Source organism: Anolis carolinensis, chromosome 2 (genome assembly GCF_035594765.1).
Source record: "Anolis carolinensis isolate JA03-04 chromosome 2, rAnoCar3.1.pri, whole genome shotgun sequence".
Lineage (NCBI taxonomy): Eukaryota > Metazoa > Chordata > Lepidosauria > Squamata > Dactyloidae > Anolis > Anolis carolinensis.
In genome coordinates, this window is record NC_085842.1 from 128,978,354 (window position 1) to 128,998,357 (window position 20,004).

The 20,004-nt window shown below is 44.1% G+C and overlaps 1 protein-coding gene across 14 annotated transcripts in view; it reads right to left on the minus strand.

The window, feature by feature from the left end:
- cacna1a (calcium voltage-gated channel subunit alpha1 A) overlaps positions 1 to 20,004 on the minus strand; it is a 389,802-nt gene that overhangs the window by 145,493 nt on the left and 224,305 nt on the right. For 11 of the 14 annotated variants that reach the window (XR_010003865.1, XM_062973920.1, XM_062973922.1 and 8 more), the window contains exons 12-13: positions 6,679 to 6,774; positions 1,075 to 1,284 (exon numbers count right to left, since the gene is read on the minus strand). Coding sequence is in view for 13 of the 14 variants with exons in the window: in XM_062973920.1 (XP_062829990.1) it covers positions 1,075 to 1,284; positions 6,679 to 6,774 (306 nt within the window). In the remaining variant the exon portion in view is untranslated. The remainder of the gene's footprint in view (positions 1 to 1,074; positions 1,285 to 6,678; positions 6,775 to 20,004) is intronic. The other 3 variants (XM_062973927.1, XM_062973919.1, XM_062973918.1) reach the window with 1 other exon arrangement.

The following is a 20,004-nucleotide window of genomic DNA, read 5'->3' on the forward strand; positions in this document are numbered from 1 at the left end:
TGATTGTGATGATCTGCTACAGTGTCATGGAGATCTGGAATGACTATGGTATCACTGGTAATTCAAATGAAGTGAATGATTGTGGCACAGATTTCTATGAGAGGATGAGCATGTCTAATTAGATGTAGGATCGTCATCCCAATCAAAGTTTCTATAATATCAGTGATAATATTATACCAAGATGCATGATGATTCTTCACAGTACTGTTGATCACTGTATAATAAATGAGAGCCTGTAGGAATGGAGAGTGAAAATGGACAAGTGACCAAAGGTGACTCCAATCAGAATGTGGTTTGATCTTGCTTATAGAACAACAGTGACGAGGGAATAGCTCAGCAGGAACAGATCGAACAAGTTTCTCTAACAGCAGATGAAGATAAACTGAGAGGACAGTAGTCTGAGGGAATGGACCTTATGCAGTGTGGGGAAGGGATGGCTACTCAGCTGTAGAACTTTCTGAATGAGGTGTCTATACAGTTTCAAAATCCCATTTGTGTGAGCCAAGATGAAGAACTCACAATTCCATAGATGGTACCATGGCAGTTAATGTGGTATCAAAATGCTGCAATTGTTTAGTTACAAAGAAACAATTGTTAGAAAGAGACCCAGGAAGTAAAGGACAAGCTGTCTTTCAGTTTCCTTTCTGATTGAAAGCAGAGCCTCTCCTGGGCCTAAAACCCCTGAATTAAAATTAGAATGAGACAAAAAATAAATAAATAAAGCATTTAAGTGGCAATACAGAAGACAGAGGGGTTATACAATCATACTGCAGATCACAGTAAGCCCCCTGAATACAGTAACAAATAAAAAGTTATTTCAGAAGAACATGTTTGAAAAATCTAAAAGCCCAAATTTAGGGAGTTCTGGTTATTTTAAATGCCACTATTTAAGCGGGAGCTTAATTATCATCATAGATTTGTGTAAAGAAAAAGTCTTTATCACTGTTTTGTAACTGGCTATACTTTCTATAAACTTTCATGACCAAACATGATTCCTGTGCCAAAATTGTATTGTAAGAGTTCCTCCTTTCCTTCCCAAATGACTGTAAAAAATACAGAAGTTTTGATACTCACAGAGGAAGTTAGATAGCCAAGCTGGCTGGTCGTAGTGTACTATAGCAACACACAAAGTGTTGAGAGCTACCAGACTGAGGACTGTCCAGTAAAAGGCCTGAGTTTTGACAATTCGACGGATATAGAAACGCAACCTCCGTTCTTTTTTGTGAAAGAAAGTGGCGTTTTCCAGCTTGGCACTTTTGATGCTGGCTCGAGCAAAGGGTGAACCTGCAAAGAAGAGATAAATATTAGGAACCAGGAAGCCTTTAAATATTCAATGCATACTAAACTAGCTCAGTCCTGTAGCTTATCCATTCCAATATGTTTAACAATAACCACAACTGAGGCACCACAGCAACACCTTATCTTGCGTTCGGGAAGTATGAAACACATTTAGTTACCAGTTAGATCTAATTTTGACATTCAGTAGGTAGAAGCAGATGCAGAAGTCCTATTCAGGAAGAGCCCTAAGGAAAGCCTAAGGTTCATCACTTTTCACAGTTTACAGCATCATTAGCAGTAGTAGTTCTGGAAAAAATTGTCACAAGCTCCTCCTTTACAAGTTGCAAAATGTTTGGTAGTATTCAAGTTGAAAACTTTTAAATATTTAAAAAAACCCTTCCTTTATCTGCTCCCTCTAAAAGTAGGAACTCTCGTGGAACTCTCTCCCCCGGACTGTGGTGGAGGCTCCTTCTTTGGAGGCTTTCAAGCAGAGGCTGGATGGCCATCTGTCGGGGGTGCTATGAATGTGATTTCCTGCTTCTTAGCAGGGGGTTGGACTGGATGGCCCATGAGGTCTCTTCCAACTCTACTATTCTATGATTCTATGATTAAGTAGCAGGGTGAACTAAATTATGTACAAGTCCCACCCCACAAGCTACACAATGTGCTTGTATTTGGACACACACGATTATTTGTTCAACACTGGTAATTGTTCTCTCTGTTCACAATGCAAGAACATTGTCCAGTAATTGCTACTTCTTGTTGTCCAGGGAGGAGATGCAATTAGATTTCAAATACAACAAATTATCAATATATCTCGTAGGGAAGGGAATTTTCCATCCTGTTTAAAAGAAGCAGTAGTTAGACCACTGCTGAAAAAGCTCTCCATGGATCTCCTGGACCTTAATAACTACAGGCCAGTATCAAACCTTCCTTTTTTGGGGGGAAGGTGATTGAGAAGGCTTCCAACTTCAGGCAGTCTTAATTGATAAACACTTCCTTGGCCCATTTCAAACTGGCTTCATAGCAGAATAAGAGTTGAGATAGCTATGGTCACCTTAGTGGATGATCTCTATCTTAACACTGACAAGAGCTGTGTGTCCCTGTTGGTGCTCCTAGACCTTTCAGTGGCTTTTGATACCATCAACCATGGTATTCTTCTAGAATGCTTGAGGGGAAGGTGGGGTTGGAAATTGGAGGCAGTATGTTGCAGTGGTCCCAGTCATACCTCTAAGGCAGGTTCCAGAAGGTGGTGCTTTGGGATAGCTGATCCTCAAAAAAGGAACTGCTATATAGCATCTCACAGGGTGCCATTCTACCCTCCAATTTACATAAAACCACTGGGACAGATAATCTGGAAACATGGGACAGGGTGCAATCAGTATTCTGATGATACCCAAATATATTTCTTCGTGCCTTACAAAACCGCTCTAGCTGAGGATAATGAGTGTCCTCTGAATGAATGCCTGAAGGAGGGCTGGATGAGGAAAAACAAATTGAAACTGAATCCAGACAAAAGAGAGGTGCTTGCCATTAAGGGTCCTAATTTAGGGATGGAAGTGTGTTAACCAGTTCTGGATAAGGTTTTTTTTTTTTACATTTTTTTAATTGTTGTTTTGTCATTTTATCCCACTCCCACCCTCCCGCCCTCCCCTCCTTGTACATACACTTTATACAACAAACTACAGAAGTCACATTTGAAATATCAATCTCAATCTTAATTTTTCCACTCCACATCTTAGTACATTCTCTAAATAGTTCTTAACTGGTTCCCACATCCCCTTGATTATTGCAATATTTTCAATTTTATCTATATTATTCTATTTGCAATTTGTGATTTCTACATTTAACATATCAACTATATACTTATACCAATTCATCAGAGTCCATTTTGTTTTATCTTTCCAACCGCTCACTAAAACAATTTGTGCACATGCTATTAATTTGTCAATCATTTTTTCTTTTTGTATATTCTTCACTTCTGTTATCCTTGCATGTAGTACATTTCTATTAACTATTACTATTTGTAGATTTAGCATTCTATTGATTTCTCCTTCAATCATTCTCCAGTATTCTTGCACCCGATCGCACTCCCATATCATATGATTGAACACCCCTCTTTGTTCACAACCGTGCCAACATCTATCTTTCATCCCTGGTAAAAACCGTGAAAGTTGTGCAGGAGTTCTGTACCATTTTTGTAACATTTTCCTTCTTGCTTCCCTTATTGGATAAGTAATATAGCAAAAGAAAAGTACAATGTATTCATTGTACTTTTCTTTTGCTATATTACTTATTTCCCTTTGTATATCTTCCCTCTCAATTTCCATGTCCATTCTCCATGTTTGGAAAATTTCCTCTACTATTTCTTCTTTTACCGTTATAATTTGTTCATACAGATCTCCCGCCACCTTCTTTTCCTCTCTCAAACATTTCCTAATCACCTTCTCAAATGGACTGTCCTGTTCTCTAATTTTTTCTCTCAATCTAAAAATTTCCTGTCTTATAGCCCAGCTTTGAATCCAATTCCCTGATCCTATCCAATTCTGAATTTCTTTTTGTTCTACAGGGTCTCCATCTATTGTATACAAATCCTCCACTAACCTTTTCCCTCTACTTTCAATGGATCTCAATGTTCTGCCTATAATTTCATTGTTATTGTAATTAATTTGCCATATAGTTGCCATCTTATTCTCATTGCCTGGACTTAGCTTCTTCTTTCTTTTTTTCCACACTTTTATTGTTCCTTTAAAAGGTTCCTTAAATTCTGCTTCTTCTCTCCTACTCCATTCCCTAAATATCATTTCTTTTTCTTTAGTATTATTTATAATCTTCTCCATATTTGCCCTTTTTTTTTTAGTATACTGTATTTCCAATAATCTTTGGATTTGAAACGCATCGTGATAGACTTCTAAACTTGGAATCCCCCAGCCTCCCTCTTCCTCTTTTGCATTTAACCATTTGTCCCTTATTCTGGGCCTTTTTCCTCCGACTGCCCATTTTCTTATTCTCCTGTCCCATGTCTTTAGTGTCTTCCTATCTACTGTGTTCGGTAATGTTTGAAATAAATATGTCAATTTTGGTATTATAAACATTTTTAGTGCCCTTATTCTGTCCACTCTTGTTAATGTTTTCCCTTCCCAATTCTTAAACTGTTTCTCTATTACCTTCCATTTTTGTTTATAATTCCCCTTGACTATACTCTTTGGGTTTTTATATATCCATACTCCTAAGTATTTCAGCTTCTTTCATCCTAATCTTAACCCTGATATTTTCCTAATCTCCAGTTGTTCCCTTGGTGGGGTATTAAGACATAGTATCTCTGACTTTTTAATATTAACGAATAGTCCTGATATATTTTTAAATTCTTCCAGTTTTTTAATAATATCTTTTACCATAATTAACGGTTGACTTGTAATAATCATTGCATCATCGGCAAAGAAATTAAGCCTTATTTCTTCCTTTTGTCCTCCTTCCTTTTCTATTTTGTACCCTGTCCAATTGGTGCTATTCCTGATACTTTCAGCTAGCATTTCTATCGCTATTACAAATAAAGTGGGGGATAATGGACAACCTTGTTTTGTACCATTTAAAATTGGTATCTCTCCTGTCCTTCCATTATTCACCCTTATTTTTGCTTTACAGTTGCTGTAAAATTGTTGCAGTGTTTTGCAAAAGTTTTCCCCCATATTCAACTGTTGACATAATCTTAACAGATAATTGTGATTGACTTTATCAAATGCTTTGTAAACATCCAATTTGAGAATTCCCATTTTTTTCTTATTCGAATTTGCATGATTCATTGCAATTACTACATTTTTTATTGGATCCCCAATTTTTCTTCCCTTCACACAGTTCTGGATAAGGTTACACTCCCACTGAAAGATTGTATTCATAGCTTGGGAATGCTCCAAATGTCAGCCCAAGTTGATGTGATGGTCAGGAGCAGGGCCGTAGCCAGAAAAACATTTCAGGAGGGGTTTTGAAAATTTCGGGGGGGGGGGGTTGAACCCCTAGCACACACCTCTCCCTGCTACAAACCTGTCAATATCTGCTTGAAATAGTGCCTGGAGGGACTCTTAATGTTTTGCGTCTCATAGACTTAGCATGGGGATTTGGTTAACCAGTTAAAATTCATGAGTAAACCAGGGTTTTTTTATAACCTGAAAAATTTCGGGGGGGGGGGTTGAACCCCTAAAACCACCCCCTCGCTACAGGCCTGGTCAGGAGTGCTTGCTACCGGCTTCGGCTGATATGCCAGTTGCACTCCTTCCTAGAATTTGAGGACCTAAGGATAGTAGTACATTAGCTGGTTACCTCAAGGTTGGACTTCTCTAATGCACTTTACATTGCACTACCTCTGTACCAGGTTTGGAAATTCCAGTTAGTTCAAAACGCAGCAGCCTGATTGGTTACAGGAACATTCACAAGTGAGCATATTACACTCTGGGGGGCCTCTACTCCAGCTTACCACAACCCAACTGGCAATCATCACCCAGAGGACCTTTTCATCAGCTGTCCCAAGACTGTGGAAATTCTTGCTGGAAGAGATCCGACAGCTAGATCGGTTGTTGGAATTTAAGATCCATCTCTTCCAGCAGGCATACCAGGTCAAATTTAAGTTTTGTATTTTATTCTGCATTTTGTCAGTGGATTTTAACTTGTATTTTAACTCTATGTATCTTGTTGTATGCCATTTAATAGTATTTTATCTCTTGTTTTAATGATGTTTTATCCTGCCTCGAGCTACAGCGAGAAGTAGGTAATAAATTCATTATTGTTGTTGTTGTTCAAGATGATACTACAATACTAGAAAAAGGATTTCCAATAAGAGTGGCACCTGTATTATCCAATTACACATATACTGCAGACTGTTGACACAATGGTCTTCACTTACTGAATTGGCAACTATTACTGGATCACATCTTGACAAAAAGTGGCCTGGAAGAAAAAGCACTACAAAAATTATTTGAAAAAGTTGTTTTTGGATTACAATTTCCAGAATCCACTGTCTAGCTTGAGGTTTATGTTGGCTGGAGGATTCTAAGAGCTGTGGTCCAAAAAAGTTAAATGTTCTGAGTACTGAAATAAATGTAATATAAGACCAATACAGCTGTGGAACCCCTCTCTATACAGTATTACTCACCTGGGAGAAAAGGGTGTCTCTAGGCATTTGCTAGCTCCTCCAGTGCAATTATATGGTATGCTTCTTCCAGAAGTTCTCATAGAGTCACACTGGAGGAATAAGCATAACCCTCTTGAAGGATCTCTATGGTATGGTGTTCTTACTTAGTTTATTTTTAAGATATGGCTCTCCGTAACACATGTTAAGTTTAAAGGTGGGCCTGAAGAAGTTGCAGACTATACTGGAGCACTTGCCACCATGTTCATTTTACCTACCCACTGAGGAGATGTCAGCCAGCGGGTCATCTGCTTCCTCTGGGTTCAGCAAGTCTGTCTTGCTCTTCTTAATTGTGGCCCTCCGAAGAGCTCCAACAATAGGAACATTGCAAAAGAAAAACACATTATTCTCTAGGCCTCTTAGATTCAATAGATCGAAAAAGGATGTGCTTTGGCATGTTCAGAATTTGGATTTTTTTGGGGGCAAGAAATCTCAGAATGCCCTAGTCAGCCTGCTCAGTGGCCGTGTTGGCTGAGCTATTCTAGCATCCAAAAAAGCGTTTTTTCCAAACTCTAAGTATATTGATTACTACAGACTCTCTGCAATGACTATCCTTTCCCCATTAACTTAACTGACAGAAAGTGGAAAGCAATGTAAGTAGAAGTTATTTCAACACCCAGTTTAGTTTCACTGACTAATCTAAAGTCACCTAATGGGGGTCATTTATATACATATTACATGCAAATGTTTTGTCAACATCTTGATGGACCTTTGTTTATGGAAAAACAACTTCAAGGGTGAGAGATTGAAAGAGAAGACAAATAAAAGAAGAGGTCATTAGGCTTTCCAATGAGTATGCTTCTCTAGAATTCCCCCTTTTGCACCACCGGTTAGGGTTCCTCTAAGGAAACCCCACCACTGTAACCAAATGCGGGCTTTCTACTCTCTAACCCACTAAACACAAAGACTTGCAGAGTGTTCAGTGCAATTATCAAGTGCAAGGGCTTTCCCTGATCCCCATTTCGGTCACAATGCAAGGGCTTTCTCCTGCCCCCCCCTTGTGTGACATCACTTGTTGGGGCTGGCAAACAATGCTCTCAATGTGTTGTCAAAGGCTTTCATGGCCGGAATCACTGGGTTGCTGTGAGTTTTCCGGGCTGTGTGGCCATGTTCCAGAAGCATTCTCTCCTGACATTTTACCCACATCTATGACAGGCATCCTCAGACGTTGAGGTCTGTTGGAAACTAGGCAAGTGGGGTTTATATATCTGTGGAAGGTCCAGGGTGGGAGAAAGAAGCCGTGTCTGTTTGAATGTTGTAATTGGCCACCTTGATTAGTATTGAATAGCCTTTCAGCTTCAAAGCCTGGCTGCTTTCTGCCTGGGGGAATCCTTTGTTGGGAGGTGTTAACTGGCCCTGATTGTTTAATGCCTGGAATTCCCTTGTTTTCTGCGAGTTGTTAGAAATGTTATTTCTAACATTTTAAACACCACATTTTCTCACACATTTCCCTGTAGCTAACTCAGACGCTTAAAAAATGCGGCTTTATTGCTCTACATAACTGAATCTTAATCCCAAATCTTCCTCACACACACTGTCCACATCCTGTCAGGACATGATTCAAAGCTTGGAAGAACAAGCATTTGACTCCTGCCCCTGCCAACATACCTGAAGCAAGGTCGGCGTTAACAAACAAACCTGGAGGAGGAGAGCAGTCCTGTGAGGAAGCGATAATCAGGAGAAATCGTTCACAGGAGTTGGAGAAGGCTGGGGAGGGGTTTGGAAGGGGAGGAGGGAAGAGTACTTTAAAAAGGGTCTGAAGGTAATAAGAAAATTAGTAGTGTTATTTTCTTTCTCGTGTGTGTAGGAGCAATAAAGCTGGCTACGTCCACCTTGGAGTGTGAGTACTGCTTAATTGCTAGAAACTACCAGCAGAAGCTGACATAATAACACTACTAATTTTCTTATTACCTTCAGACCCTTTTTAAAGTACTCTTCCCTCCTCCCCTTCCAAACCCCTCCCCAGCCTTCTCCAACTCCTGTGAACGATTTCTCCTGATTATCGCTTCCTGCGGCAAGTGCAGGAGGGCTCTGGTATCCTCCCAGGCAGCGCATGAGCAGCCAGGAATGGAGAGGAAGAAATTATGGATGTTTCATGTGTGGAAAGGAAGGACACCTAGCAAGAAATTGGCTGAAGAATCCAGTGAGGGGAAGTAGATCAGAGCGCCCCGACAAAGGGAAGGAGAAGCCCCGGCAGGCATCATCCCGATGGGCTGGAAGAGAGAGTGTGAATGTGGGCAGAGAGGAGGACGACTGGATGGCAGATCCCAATCCTGGAGTGGAGTCGGGTGAGGACGAGGGAGAACTGGGACACTTGGCGGAAAACTCCTACGATCTGCAGTGAGGGCGCCCCAGCCGCAGATCCGGAACTCTCGGGGCGCAGAGCCGCTGGTGAGTAATGACTGCGAAATGATGTTATTACAGATTGTTCTGGCCAATATAGAGAAGGAGAAAGCTGTGTCTCTGAAGGCCCTGGTGGACTGTGGGTGTACCAGATGTCTGATCTTCCCAGTAGTGGCAGAGAAGCTGGAGTTAAAATTAGAAAAGTTGGATTCCCCCATTGTGTTTACACAATTAGATGGGACCAAAGCAGGAGGTGCCCCAGTGGAGTACAAAACTGATTTTGTGGCCATGAGGGTCGGAACTCATCAAGAAACCTTACAATTTGTGGTGACCCCAAAAACACAATATCCAGTGATACTAGGAATGGCCTGGCTCAGAAGTAGAAATCCCCAAGTCGACTGGGAGAGAGGGACTTTGATGTTTTCAGATGGGATGTATTCTCCATCCTATAAAGAACCCAGACCAGGAAAGAGGGATGTAGCTGGTGTACTCATACAACCAATAGAACAGGAGATGGACTTGCTAAAGAAAACTATCCCAGAGGCATATCATGACTTCCTTGATGTGTTCAGTGATAAAGCAGCAGGGACATTACCCCCGCACAGGAAGACAGATTGTGCTATAAAAATAGACCCACAAGCCAAGTTACCTAAACCCAAGCTGTATGCCATGTCGGAAAGAGAAAAGGAAGCTTTGAGGGAATTTGTGGACACTAATCTTGCTCGGGGTTTTATTGAGCCTGCAAACTCTCCACTTGCTGCACCTGTGCTATTTAGGCAGAAGAAAGATGGGGGACTGAGGCTGTGCACAGATTTTCGTGGATTGAATGCTATTTGCACCACAAACAAGTACCCCTTGCCATTAATTAAGGACATGCTAGCTCACTTGTCCAAGGGAAAGATATTTACTAAATTGGACTTGCGCGAAGCATATTTCCGGGTTCGAATAAAAGAAGGGGATGAATGGAAAACGGCTTTTAACTGTCCCCTGGGTCAATTCCAGTATAAAGTTTTACCATTTGGGTTGTCAGGCGCCCCTGGAGTATTCATGCAATTAATCAATGAAACATTACACCCCTTCCTGTACAAGGGGGTTCTTGTTTATTTGGATGACATCCTAATAATGTCTGAAAATATGGAAGATCACATTAGATTGGTCCGACAAGTGTTGCAAAAGTTAAGGGAGGCACAGCTTTATGCCAAATTATCCAAATGTGAATTCCACAAGTCCGAGCTGTTTTATCTAGGGTTCCATATCTCTCAAGAAGGAGTGAGGATGGACCCAAGCAAAGTACAAGATGTGCTGGATTGGGAGGCGCCTCGAACAAGAAAACAGCTCCAGAGTTTTCTAGGATTTGCCAGCTTTTACAGGCAGTTCATAAAGGATTTTGCACAAATTGCCGTGCCCTTGACAGACTTACTAAAAACTAAAGGAAGAGGAGAGTCTGCCAAGGTGAGAACTCCAGGGGCTCGATTAAATTGGACTCCTCAATGCCAAGAGGCTTTTGTAAAGTTGAAACAAATGTTTACTCAGCAACCAGTGTTAGCACACCCAGACCCGGAACAGCCTTTTGTGGTCCAGTGCGATGCTTCGGATGTTGCATATGGAGCTATATTGTTTCAAAAAACATCAGGAGTTTTAAAACCATGTGCTTATTTATCCAAGAAGTTTTCGGATACTGAAAGGAGGTGGCCAGTGTATGAGAGACATTTGCGGTAAAAAGGGCACTGTCAACATGGAGGCATTTTTTAGAGGGGGCAAAACACCCCTTCCAGGTGTGGACAGAGCATAAGAACTTGAAATCATTACAGACCCCCCAGAAAATGAATGCAAAGCAGCTGCGATGGGCCCAATTTTTTAGCAGGTTTAACTTTAAACTAAATTTTTTACCAGGGAAAAGTAATTGTATGGCAGATGCTCTCTCACGTATGCCTCAGCATAACAGTCGACCACAAGAGGACATTGGGACAATTTTCACAGAAAAGCAATTAGGGTGTCACGACCCAGGTTGCAAAGGCACCAATAACCAAACACAGAGGCCAGAATCTAACTAATATCTTTATTGAAGGAATATATAAGGTTAGTAAAAGCAAATGTAAAAGATAGTCCAGAAGCAGACCTTTCAGGAAAGGTCAAAATTAGTCCAAAGAAATAATGTCCAATATGAAATATTAAGGTCCAAAGTTGTAATCCAATAACCGAAACACTCACTTTGCCAAGCAAAGTGAGGGGAGATGACAAGGTCCTTCAGTCCATAAACTTGAGCAAGGCTAGGAAATAACTTGATACTTGAAACAAGGCTTAAAACGTGGAACAAGGTAACTAAGAACAAGAACAAGGTCCGTGCAATAACTTGGTAAAATCCGTGGAACAAGGCAAGGATTGGTCCTGGGAAACAAGGCAAAGTCCGTAGATAAACAAAGGCTGGGAAGCAAGGCGAAGGCTGGATAGCAAGGCAAGGCTTGAGCCGGAGCGAGGCTTGAATCGGAGCGCGCTGTCCAGACACAACTCGCTCCGTAGGCTGACGAAAATGACTCCGCGAAGTTACTACGCGGGTAAAACCCCTAAATAGAGTCTAACTTTCCCGCCGAAGCAGTTCTCTGGGAATCAGAACCGAAAGCTAAAGTCTGAGACCAGATGTGAGACTCCCCAAAGATTCTCACGAGAAGCAGTCTTAATTGGCCACATTCTTAGCTGCAATCCTCGCACTCCTGCGCGAAGCTGATTCCAAACTTCTCTGTTGTTTACAAAACTCCCGGCGCAAGAACACGGGAGAAGTAGGCTCTGGGGTTGTTTGACATACTTCTGGGAGACAACTTTCTTGCAGGTGCAAGGTTCCCAGATCTGCCTGGGAAAGATCTGGCTGAGAGGAATCCAGTTCTGACTGGGAAGGTAAAAAACCCAAGTTTTCCTCCTCATCAGGAATTACAATGTCCTGAGCAGGACTACAAGGCCCATGAGTCATCACACTATCCCCCTCCTCAAGGCCCCTCCCAAACTGGGGCCCTCTCCCCGAGGCGCGAGGTCGCGGCTTGGCGGGATAGGTCTGATGAAAGCGGCGGGTTAGATCAGGAGCATGGACTGTGGAGGCGTCTTCCCAAGAGCGTTCCTCAGGGCCAAAACCCACCCAGTCAATGAGATATTGTAGGCGGCGGCGATGAAAGCGAGAATCCAAAATGTCCTCAACCTCGAACTCCTCCTCCCCATTCATCAAAACAGGAGGGGGGGCCGGTTGGTCTGTATCAGGACGCACACCATCCGCCGGAAGGAGCAGGGAACGGTGAAACACTGGGTGAATGCGCATTGAACGCGGAAGTTGGAGTTTGAAAGTCACGGGGTTTAATTGCGCCACCACTGGATAGGGGCCAATGAAACGGGCATCTAACTTCCGGCAAGGGCGGTGGGAGGGCAGAAAGCGAGTGGACAGAAAAACCCGTTCTCCTACCTTGATTTCAGGGCCCGGCTGGCGGTGTTTGTCAGCGTGGCGTTTATAGTCCTCCTTGGCTTGGTCCAGTTGCTGGAGCAAAAGTTGTTGCACCGCTGTGAGTTCCTGCAGCCAATCTTCTGCTGCGGGAACTTCTGAAGTTTCAATGACAGGGGGAAAGAAACGTGGATGGAAGCCGTAGTTTGCAAAGAACGGCGTTTCTTTTGTAGAAGCTTGAACTCCATTGTTGTAGGCAAACTCTGACAGTGGTAACAGAGAAGCCCAATTGTCCTGTTGGTAATTTACATAGCAGCGAAGATACTGCTCTAAAGTGGCATTGGTGCGCTCCGTTTGCCCATCTGTTTGGGGATGATGAGCTGAAGATAAGCGAGAGTCTATGCCCAATAGTTTTTGTAGTGCCTTCCAAAAACGAGAGGTGAATTGAGATCCACGGTCTGTGACTAAACTCTTGGGCAATCCATGTAGTCTGAAAACATGTTGAAGGAATAGATCCGCAGTCTCTTTGGCCGTGGGGAGGCCTTCGCAGGGAATGAAATGGGCTAACTTGGTGAAAAGGTCCACCACCACTAAGATCGTGGTGAATCCACAGGAAGGTGGTAGGTCAGTGATGAAATCCGCAGAAATTATTTCCCATGGGCGAGATGGGGTAGGAAGGGGGTGTAAAAGCCCTGAGGGCTTCTCCCTTCTTATCTTGGAGCGCTGACATACTGGGCAGGTGTTGACATATTTTTCCACATCCTTGCGGATCTTGGGCCACCAAAAATCCCTTAGGATCAGATGCATGGTTTTAAATAGTCCGAAGTGTCCTGCTGGTTTGCAGTCATGACACAGACGAAGCGCTTTTTCCCTGCCCGGTCCGGGTGGGATATAAACATGATTTCTATAGCAAAGCAGCCCATCTTTAAGCGAAAAGGGAAAATGCAGACCTTGGCGAAGTTGGTCCTGCGCCCAGGCATCTGCTTGCTGACTAGCCCTGATTTCTTGAGCACAGATGGGTCCTGGAGTAGAGGAAGTTGAACCAATGGAAATGGATTTGGTGTTCCCCACTGTGAGCGTGGCAAAGTTCTCGGGTTGTAATAGTTGGGATTCAAAGGTCTCCTTACGTCCTGCAGCGTATTCCGGTTTACGTGACAGGGCGTCTGCTTGCTTGGTCTGGGCTGGGGTCACGTAATGAATCTGGAAGTTGAAACGTTCGAAGAATAAAGCCCAACGTTGCTGCCTCTGATTCAGTTTGCGGGCAGTTCTTAGATGTTCTAGATTACGATGATCAGTATGGACTTCAATGGGAAATTTGGCCCCTTCTAGCCAATGTCTCCAAGTTTCAAAGGCTGCCTTTATGGCCAGTAGTTCTTTTTCCCAAATGGTGTAATTCCTCTCTGGTGTGGTTAGTTGACGAGAGTAAAAGGCACAGGGATGGAGGTGATCTCCCACCGGTTGTAAGAGTACAGCCCCAATTGCCACATCAGAGGCGTCCGCTTGCACAACAAAAGGGGTTCCAGGATTTGGGTGCTGTAGAATTGGCTGGGAGGTGAATAGTTTCTTTAGTTGCTGGAACCCTTTCTCTGCTTGATCAGTCCAGCGGAAAGGCTGCTTTCCACGGATGCAGCTAGTGATGGGGTCGGACCAGCGGGCAAAATCTGGAATGAACTTGCGGTAATAGTTCGCGAACCCCAAGAAACGCTGCACCTCTTTCTTGTTAGTTGGCGCCCGCCATTCCAATACTGCTGAAACCTTGGCTGGATCCATGGAAAGCCCTAGAGGCGAGATGCGGTAACCAAGGAAATCTACCTCTTGTAGATCAAAGGCGCATTTTTCCAGCTTGGCATAAAGTCCATGATCCCGCAGTCGTTGTAACACCATTTTGACGTGGTTCTCATGTTCTGATTGTGATCTAGAAAACACCAAAAAATCGTCCAGGTAGATTATCAAGAACCTGTCTAGATAGTCCTGAAAAATGTCATTGACAAAATGCTGGAACGTTGCGGGAGCTCCGCATAAACCGAAATTCATAACTCGGGACTCGAATAATCCGAATTTGGTCTGGAAGGCGGTCTTCCACTCGTCCCCTTCCCTGATGCGAACTAAGTTGTAAGCCCCCCGAAGATCCAGCTTGGTGTAAACCTTGGCTCCTCGAAGCCGATCCAGTAGATCCGAGATTAAGGGCAGGGGATAGCTGTTCCGCTTGGTGATATTGTTCAATGCTCTGTAGTCCACCACCAAGCGTAGTTCCCCTGACTTCTTCTTCACAAACATCACTGGGGAGGCGGCTGGGGATTGAGAGGGTCTGATGAATCCCTTGCGAAGGTTTGTCTCTATGAATTCCCTGAGAGCTTCTTGCTCTGGTTCGGTCAGGGAGTAGAGATGCCCTCGCGGGATCGGGGCCCCCTCCACCAAGTCAATGGCACAGTCATAAGGTCTATGTGGGGGTAATTTTTCGGCTTCTTTCTCATTGAATACATCCCAATACTCGGAGTACTTCTTTGGCAAGGTGATGATGGGCTCGGTGTCTGTGGCATGGCAGACCTTGGCTACGAGGCAATGGTTTTGGCAATACGGTGAAGCAAACTGCAGTTCTCTGTTGGACCAGGAGATGTTAGGGTCGTGGAGAGTCAGCCATGGGATTCCCAAAATCACAGGGAAATGGGGAACCTCGGTAACAAAGAAGGAAATCTCTTCCATATGTTCCCTTATCCACATCCTGGTGGGTTCCGACCACTGACTTACGGGGCCCGTCTTGAGGGGGCGGCCGTCTATGGCTTGCACCACACGGGCATTCTTGAAATCATGATATTGTAATCCCAGAGAGTCGGCATACTCTCTATCAATGAAATTGTTGGTAGCTCCAGAGTCTATCATGGCGTGGATCATGACGGGTCCCCTTTTCGCTGACCATAATGTGACCACGAGAAGGAACAGGACCCCGGTTGGCGGCTCTTGAATAGATTTTTTGACCGGGTTGGCGAGCCTCTCTACACCCGGTCGTTGGCTTCCCCCGCCGGCTGTGTGCCAGTCGGCTCAGACGCCTTCGTCTCCGTGGAGGACGCCGCCGCAAGACGGGCGGCAGGCTTCCCTTTGGCCGGGCACTCTCTGGCGAAGTGGCCCCCATTCCCGCAGTACCAACAGAGGTTTAAGCGTTGACGACGGGCCTTCTCGGCGGCATCCAGTCTGGGACGCACATTGCCCAACTGCATCGGCACCTCCTCGCCTCCTCTGGGGTATGGGGTTGGCGGTGGGGGTCTCCACACTGGACGTGGCTGAACGCTGGTGGGAGCGGGGGGGTTTGCCCCGGCTCTACTGCCCTGGCCTCGAACCCACTGTTTCCTGTTGGCAATCATGACTTCAGCCCGTAAACATTGATCAATGAGTGCCTCGAGGGTCTGGGGAGGATCCACCTTGGAGATTTCTTCCAGCATTTCAATGTTGAGACCCTCCCGGAATTGTCCTCTGAGGGCTACATCGTTCCAGCCGGTGTTGTGGGCCAGCACTCGGAACTCGGCTATATACTGAGACATAGGCCTGTCTCCTTGGAAAAGGCGACGGAGTTTGTGCCCGGCTGCCTCCAAATTGTCCTCGATTCCCCAAGTCTCCTTGAGGTGGTCCAAGAAGTGTTGCGCTGATCTTAGGTGTGGAGAGGCTTGGTCGAACAGTGCCGTCGCCCAATTGGCCGCTGGCCCGTCTAGAAGACTGTAAACCCACGCCACTTTGATGTCTTCTTGGGGAAACTCGGCATCACGGGCCTCTAGATAAGCTTGACATTGGCGACGGAAAACATGAACCTTAGAAGCTTCTCCAGTAAACTTGGTAGGCAACGCCATGGCCGGGAGGCGGATTCCGCGCTCCCGCAAGCCCTTTATTTCTCCATCCTGGGCGTTGAGTCTGTCGCGGATGCGATCCACCTCATCCTTGTCGATGGTGTAGGTAAGCGGCTGCCCACCCGGCACGGTTCCGGTAGACATTCTGGCCTTGGTTAATTGGTGCTTATGGGTGGCGGAGTCAAACTGTCACGACCCAGGTTGCAAAGGCACCAATAACCAAACACAGAGGCCAGAATCTAACTAATATCTTTATTGAAGGAATATATAAGGTTAGTAAAAGCAAATGTAAAAGATAGTCCAGAAGCAGACCTTTCAGGAAAGGTCAAAATTAGTCCAAAGAAATAATGTCCAATATGAAATATTAAGGTCCAAAGTTGTAATCCAATAACCGAAACACTCACTTTGCCAAGCAAAGTGAGGGGAGATGACAAGGTCCTTCAGTCCATAAACTTGAGCAAGGCTAGGAAATAACTTGATACTTGAAACAAGGCTTAAAACGTGGAACAAGGTAACTAAGAACAAGAACAAGGTCCGTGCAATAACTTGGTAAAATCCGTGGAACAAGGCAAGGATTGGTCCTGGGAAACAAGGCAAAGTCCGTAGATAAACAAAGGCTGGGAAGCAAGGCGAAGGCTGGATAGCAAGGCAAGGCTTGAGCCGGAGCGAGGCTTGAATCGGAGCGCGCTGTCCAGACACAACTCGCTCCGTAGGCTGACGAAAATGACTCCGCGAAGTTACTACGCGGGTAAAACCCCTAAATAGAGTCTAACTTTCCCGCCGAAGCAGTTCTCTGGGAATCAGAACCGAAAGCTAAAGTCTGAGACCAGATGTGAGACTCCCCAAAGATTCTCACGAGAAGCAGTCTTAATTGGCCACATTCTTAGCTGCAATCCTCGCACTCCTGCGCGAAGCTGATTCCAAACTTCTCTGTTGTTTACAAAACTCCCGGCGCAAGAACACGGGAGAAGTAGGCTCTGGGGTTGTTTGACATACTTCTGGGAGACAACTTTCTTGCAGGTGCAAGGTTCCCAGATCTGCCTGGGAAAGATCTGGCTGAGAGGAATCCAGTTCTGACTGGGAAGGTAAAAAACCCAAGTTTTCCTCCTCATCAGGAATTACAATGTCCTGAGCAGGACTACAAGGCCCATGAGTCATCACATAGGGCTAGTAGTTGAAATGCGGTCCCAGGCAGCCACTCTAGAAAATCCAGCCAGGGTTCCCTCAGAGTGGGAGGCGGCTTTCCAAGCTCAGTATGGTTCTGACCCCTGGTTGCAGGATCATCCAACTGAAATCACAGAGAAAGGGGGTTTGTGGTACTACAAGGAGAAGTTATATGTCCCGGAAAAATTGAGGGGGCAAGTTCTCAACTGAGCACACGATCACAAAACCGCTGGACATTTTGGGGTTGTAAAGACCTTACAATTACTGAACAGGCAGTTTTGGTGGCCTGGAATGAGAAGAGATGTAAAGGACTATGTAACAGAATGTGTGGTGTGTGCCAAATCCAAGCAGTCCGTGGGGAAGCCTATGGGACTTTTACAGACAGTGGCTGACCCATGTAAACCTTGGAGACAAATTGCCATGGATTTTGTAGTCGAACTACCCCCCAGCAAAGGATATACTGTGATATGGACTGTGATAGATTTATTCTCTAAGCAAGCTCACTTCGTACCATTAAAGCGACTCCCATCTGCACAGCAGTTAGCTAACCTGCTGCTATTGCACGTTTATAGATTACATGGGGCCCCAGAACGGATAATTTCAGATAGAGGGCCACAATTCACCGCTAACTATTGGAAGACCTTTTTACGTCTATTAGGTACCAAACAAGCTCTCAGCTCAGCCTATCATCCCATGACGGATGGAGCCACAGAGAGAGTTCAAAAGACTTTGCAACAGTTTCTAAGGTGTTATACCAATTATCAGCAAGATGACTGGGTGTCATTGCTGCCTTTTTGTGAGTTTGCTTACAATAATTCAGTACATTCATCTACGGGAGTCTCTCCTTTCAAGGCAGTATCAGGACAAGACGCCATGCCAGTTCCAGAACTGGGGCAAGGGGAGCTAGAATCTACTACACCAATGGACTGGAGTTTTAAAATTTCAGAGAATTGGCCAGTAATACAACAAACTCTACATGAAGCACAAGAATCATATAAAAAGTATGCAAATAAAAAAGGGCACCTCAAGTGAAGTTTAACATTGGGGATCTAGTGTATCTGTCAACAAAATTCATTAAATCTTCTCAGCCCTCTAAAAAGTTGGGCCCCAAGTTTGTGGGGCCTTATCCTATTGTGCAAAAGATAAATCCGGTGACTGTGAAACTGGACCTTCCACATAACTTTAAAAGGATACATCCTGTCTTCCATTGTAGCCTAATCAAACCAGTGCTGGGTCAACACAAATGGCACCCCCTCTCTCGGGTGCCAGAACCAATCATGGTGGAGGGACAAGAACATTTTGAGGTCAAGGACATTTTGGACTCCAGAAAACATTATGGGAAACTCCAATATTTAATTTTGTGGAAAGGCTTTCCTGACCCTGAATGGGTGAATCATTCTGATGTAAGGGCGTCACGGGTGGTCAAGAAATTCCATCTGAAGTACCCTGATAAGCCACGATAATATTGTATACCTTGTTACCATGCAACGTTGATACTGTTTTTCCTTTCTTTCTTGTGGTTTTGCGGTTTCTTTCTTTTTTCTAGGGGGGCATCATGTCAGGACATGATTCAAAGCTTGGAAGAACAAGCATTTGACTCCTACCCCTGCCAACATACCTGAAGCAAGATCGGCGTTAACAAACAAACCTGGAGGAGGAGAGCAGTCCTGTGAGGAAGCGATAATCAGGAGAAATCGTTCACAGGAGTTGGAGAAGGCTGGGGAGGGGTTTGGAAGGGGAGGAGGGAAGAGTACTTTAAAAAGGGTCTGAAGGTAATAAGAAAATTAGTAGTGTTATTTTCTTTCTCGTGTGTGTAGGAGCAATAAAGCTGGCTACGTCCACCTTGGAGTGTGAGTACTGCTTAATTGCTAGAAACTACCAGCAGAAGCTGACACATCCCTCCTGATCCCAACTCACAACAGCCCAGTGATTCCGCTCATGAAAACCTTCGACAACACATATATCAGTGGTTCTCAACCTATGGGTCCCCAGGTGTTCTGGCCTACAACTCCCAGAAATCCCAGCCAGTTTACCAGCTGTTAGGATTTCTGGGAGTTGAAGGCCAAAACATCTGGGGACCCACAGATTGAAAACCATTGCCATATATCATCAAACACTTTTCTTCTTGTGGGGTTTCAGATGTACCTTTGAGCTTGAACAGTGCCTGAAAATATCGAGAATCTGCTGTTTTGAATAAATCTATCACAACAAGCAAAACAAATAAAATAAAATAAAATAGGTTTGCAGAACAGCAAAGCGTGGCGTTTCCAAAGATTTTTTTTATTTGTTTGGAGACAGCTTTAATGAAGATACTAATACAGTAGAGTCTCACTTATCCAACGCTCACTTATCCAATGTTCTGGATTATCCAACGCATTTTTGTAGTTAATGTTTTCAATATATCGTGATATTTTGGTGCTAAATTCGTAAATACAGTAATTACAACATAATATTATTGCGTTTTGAACTACTTTTTCTGTCAAATTTGTTGTATAACATGATATTTTGGTGCTTAATTTGTAAAATCATAATTTAATTTGATTTTAAATAGGCTTTTCCTTAATCCCTCCTTATTATCCAACATATTCGCTTATCCAATGTTCAGCTGGCCCGTTTATGTTGGATAAATGAGACTCTACTGTACATCCAAACCCTTGCTGGTTGAAAAGAGCAGGGAAATGGATAATGCGAAGCCCACTTTCCCACTCTGAAGGATTCCCTAACTGAACCATTAAGAAAGCCATTTTCAGAATTTAAAAAATAAACATTTGCATGTAACA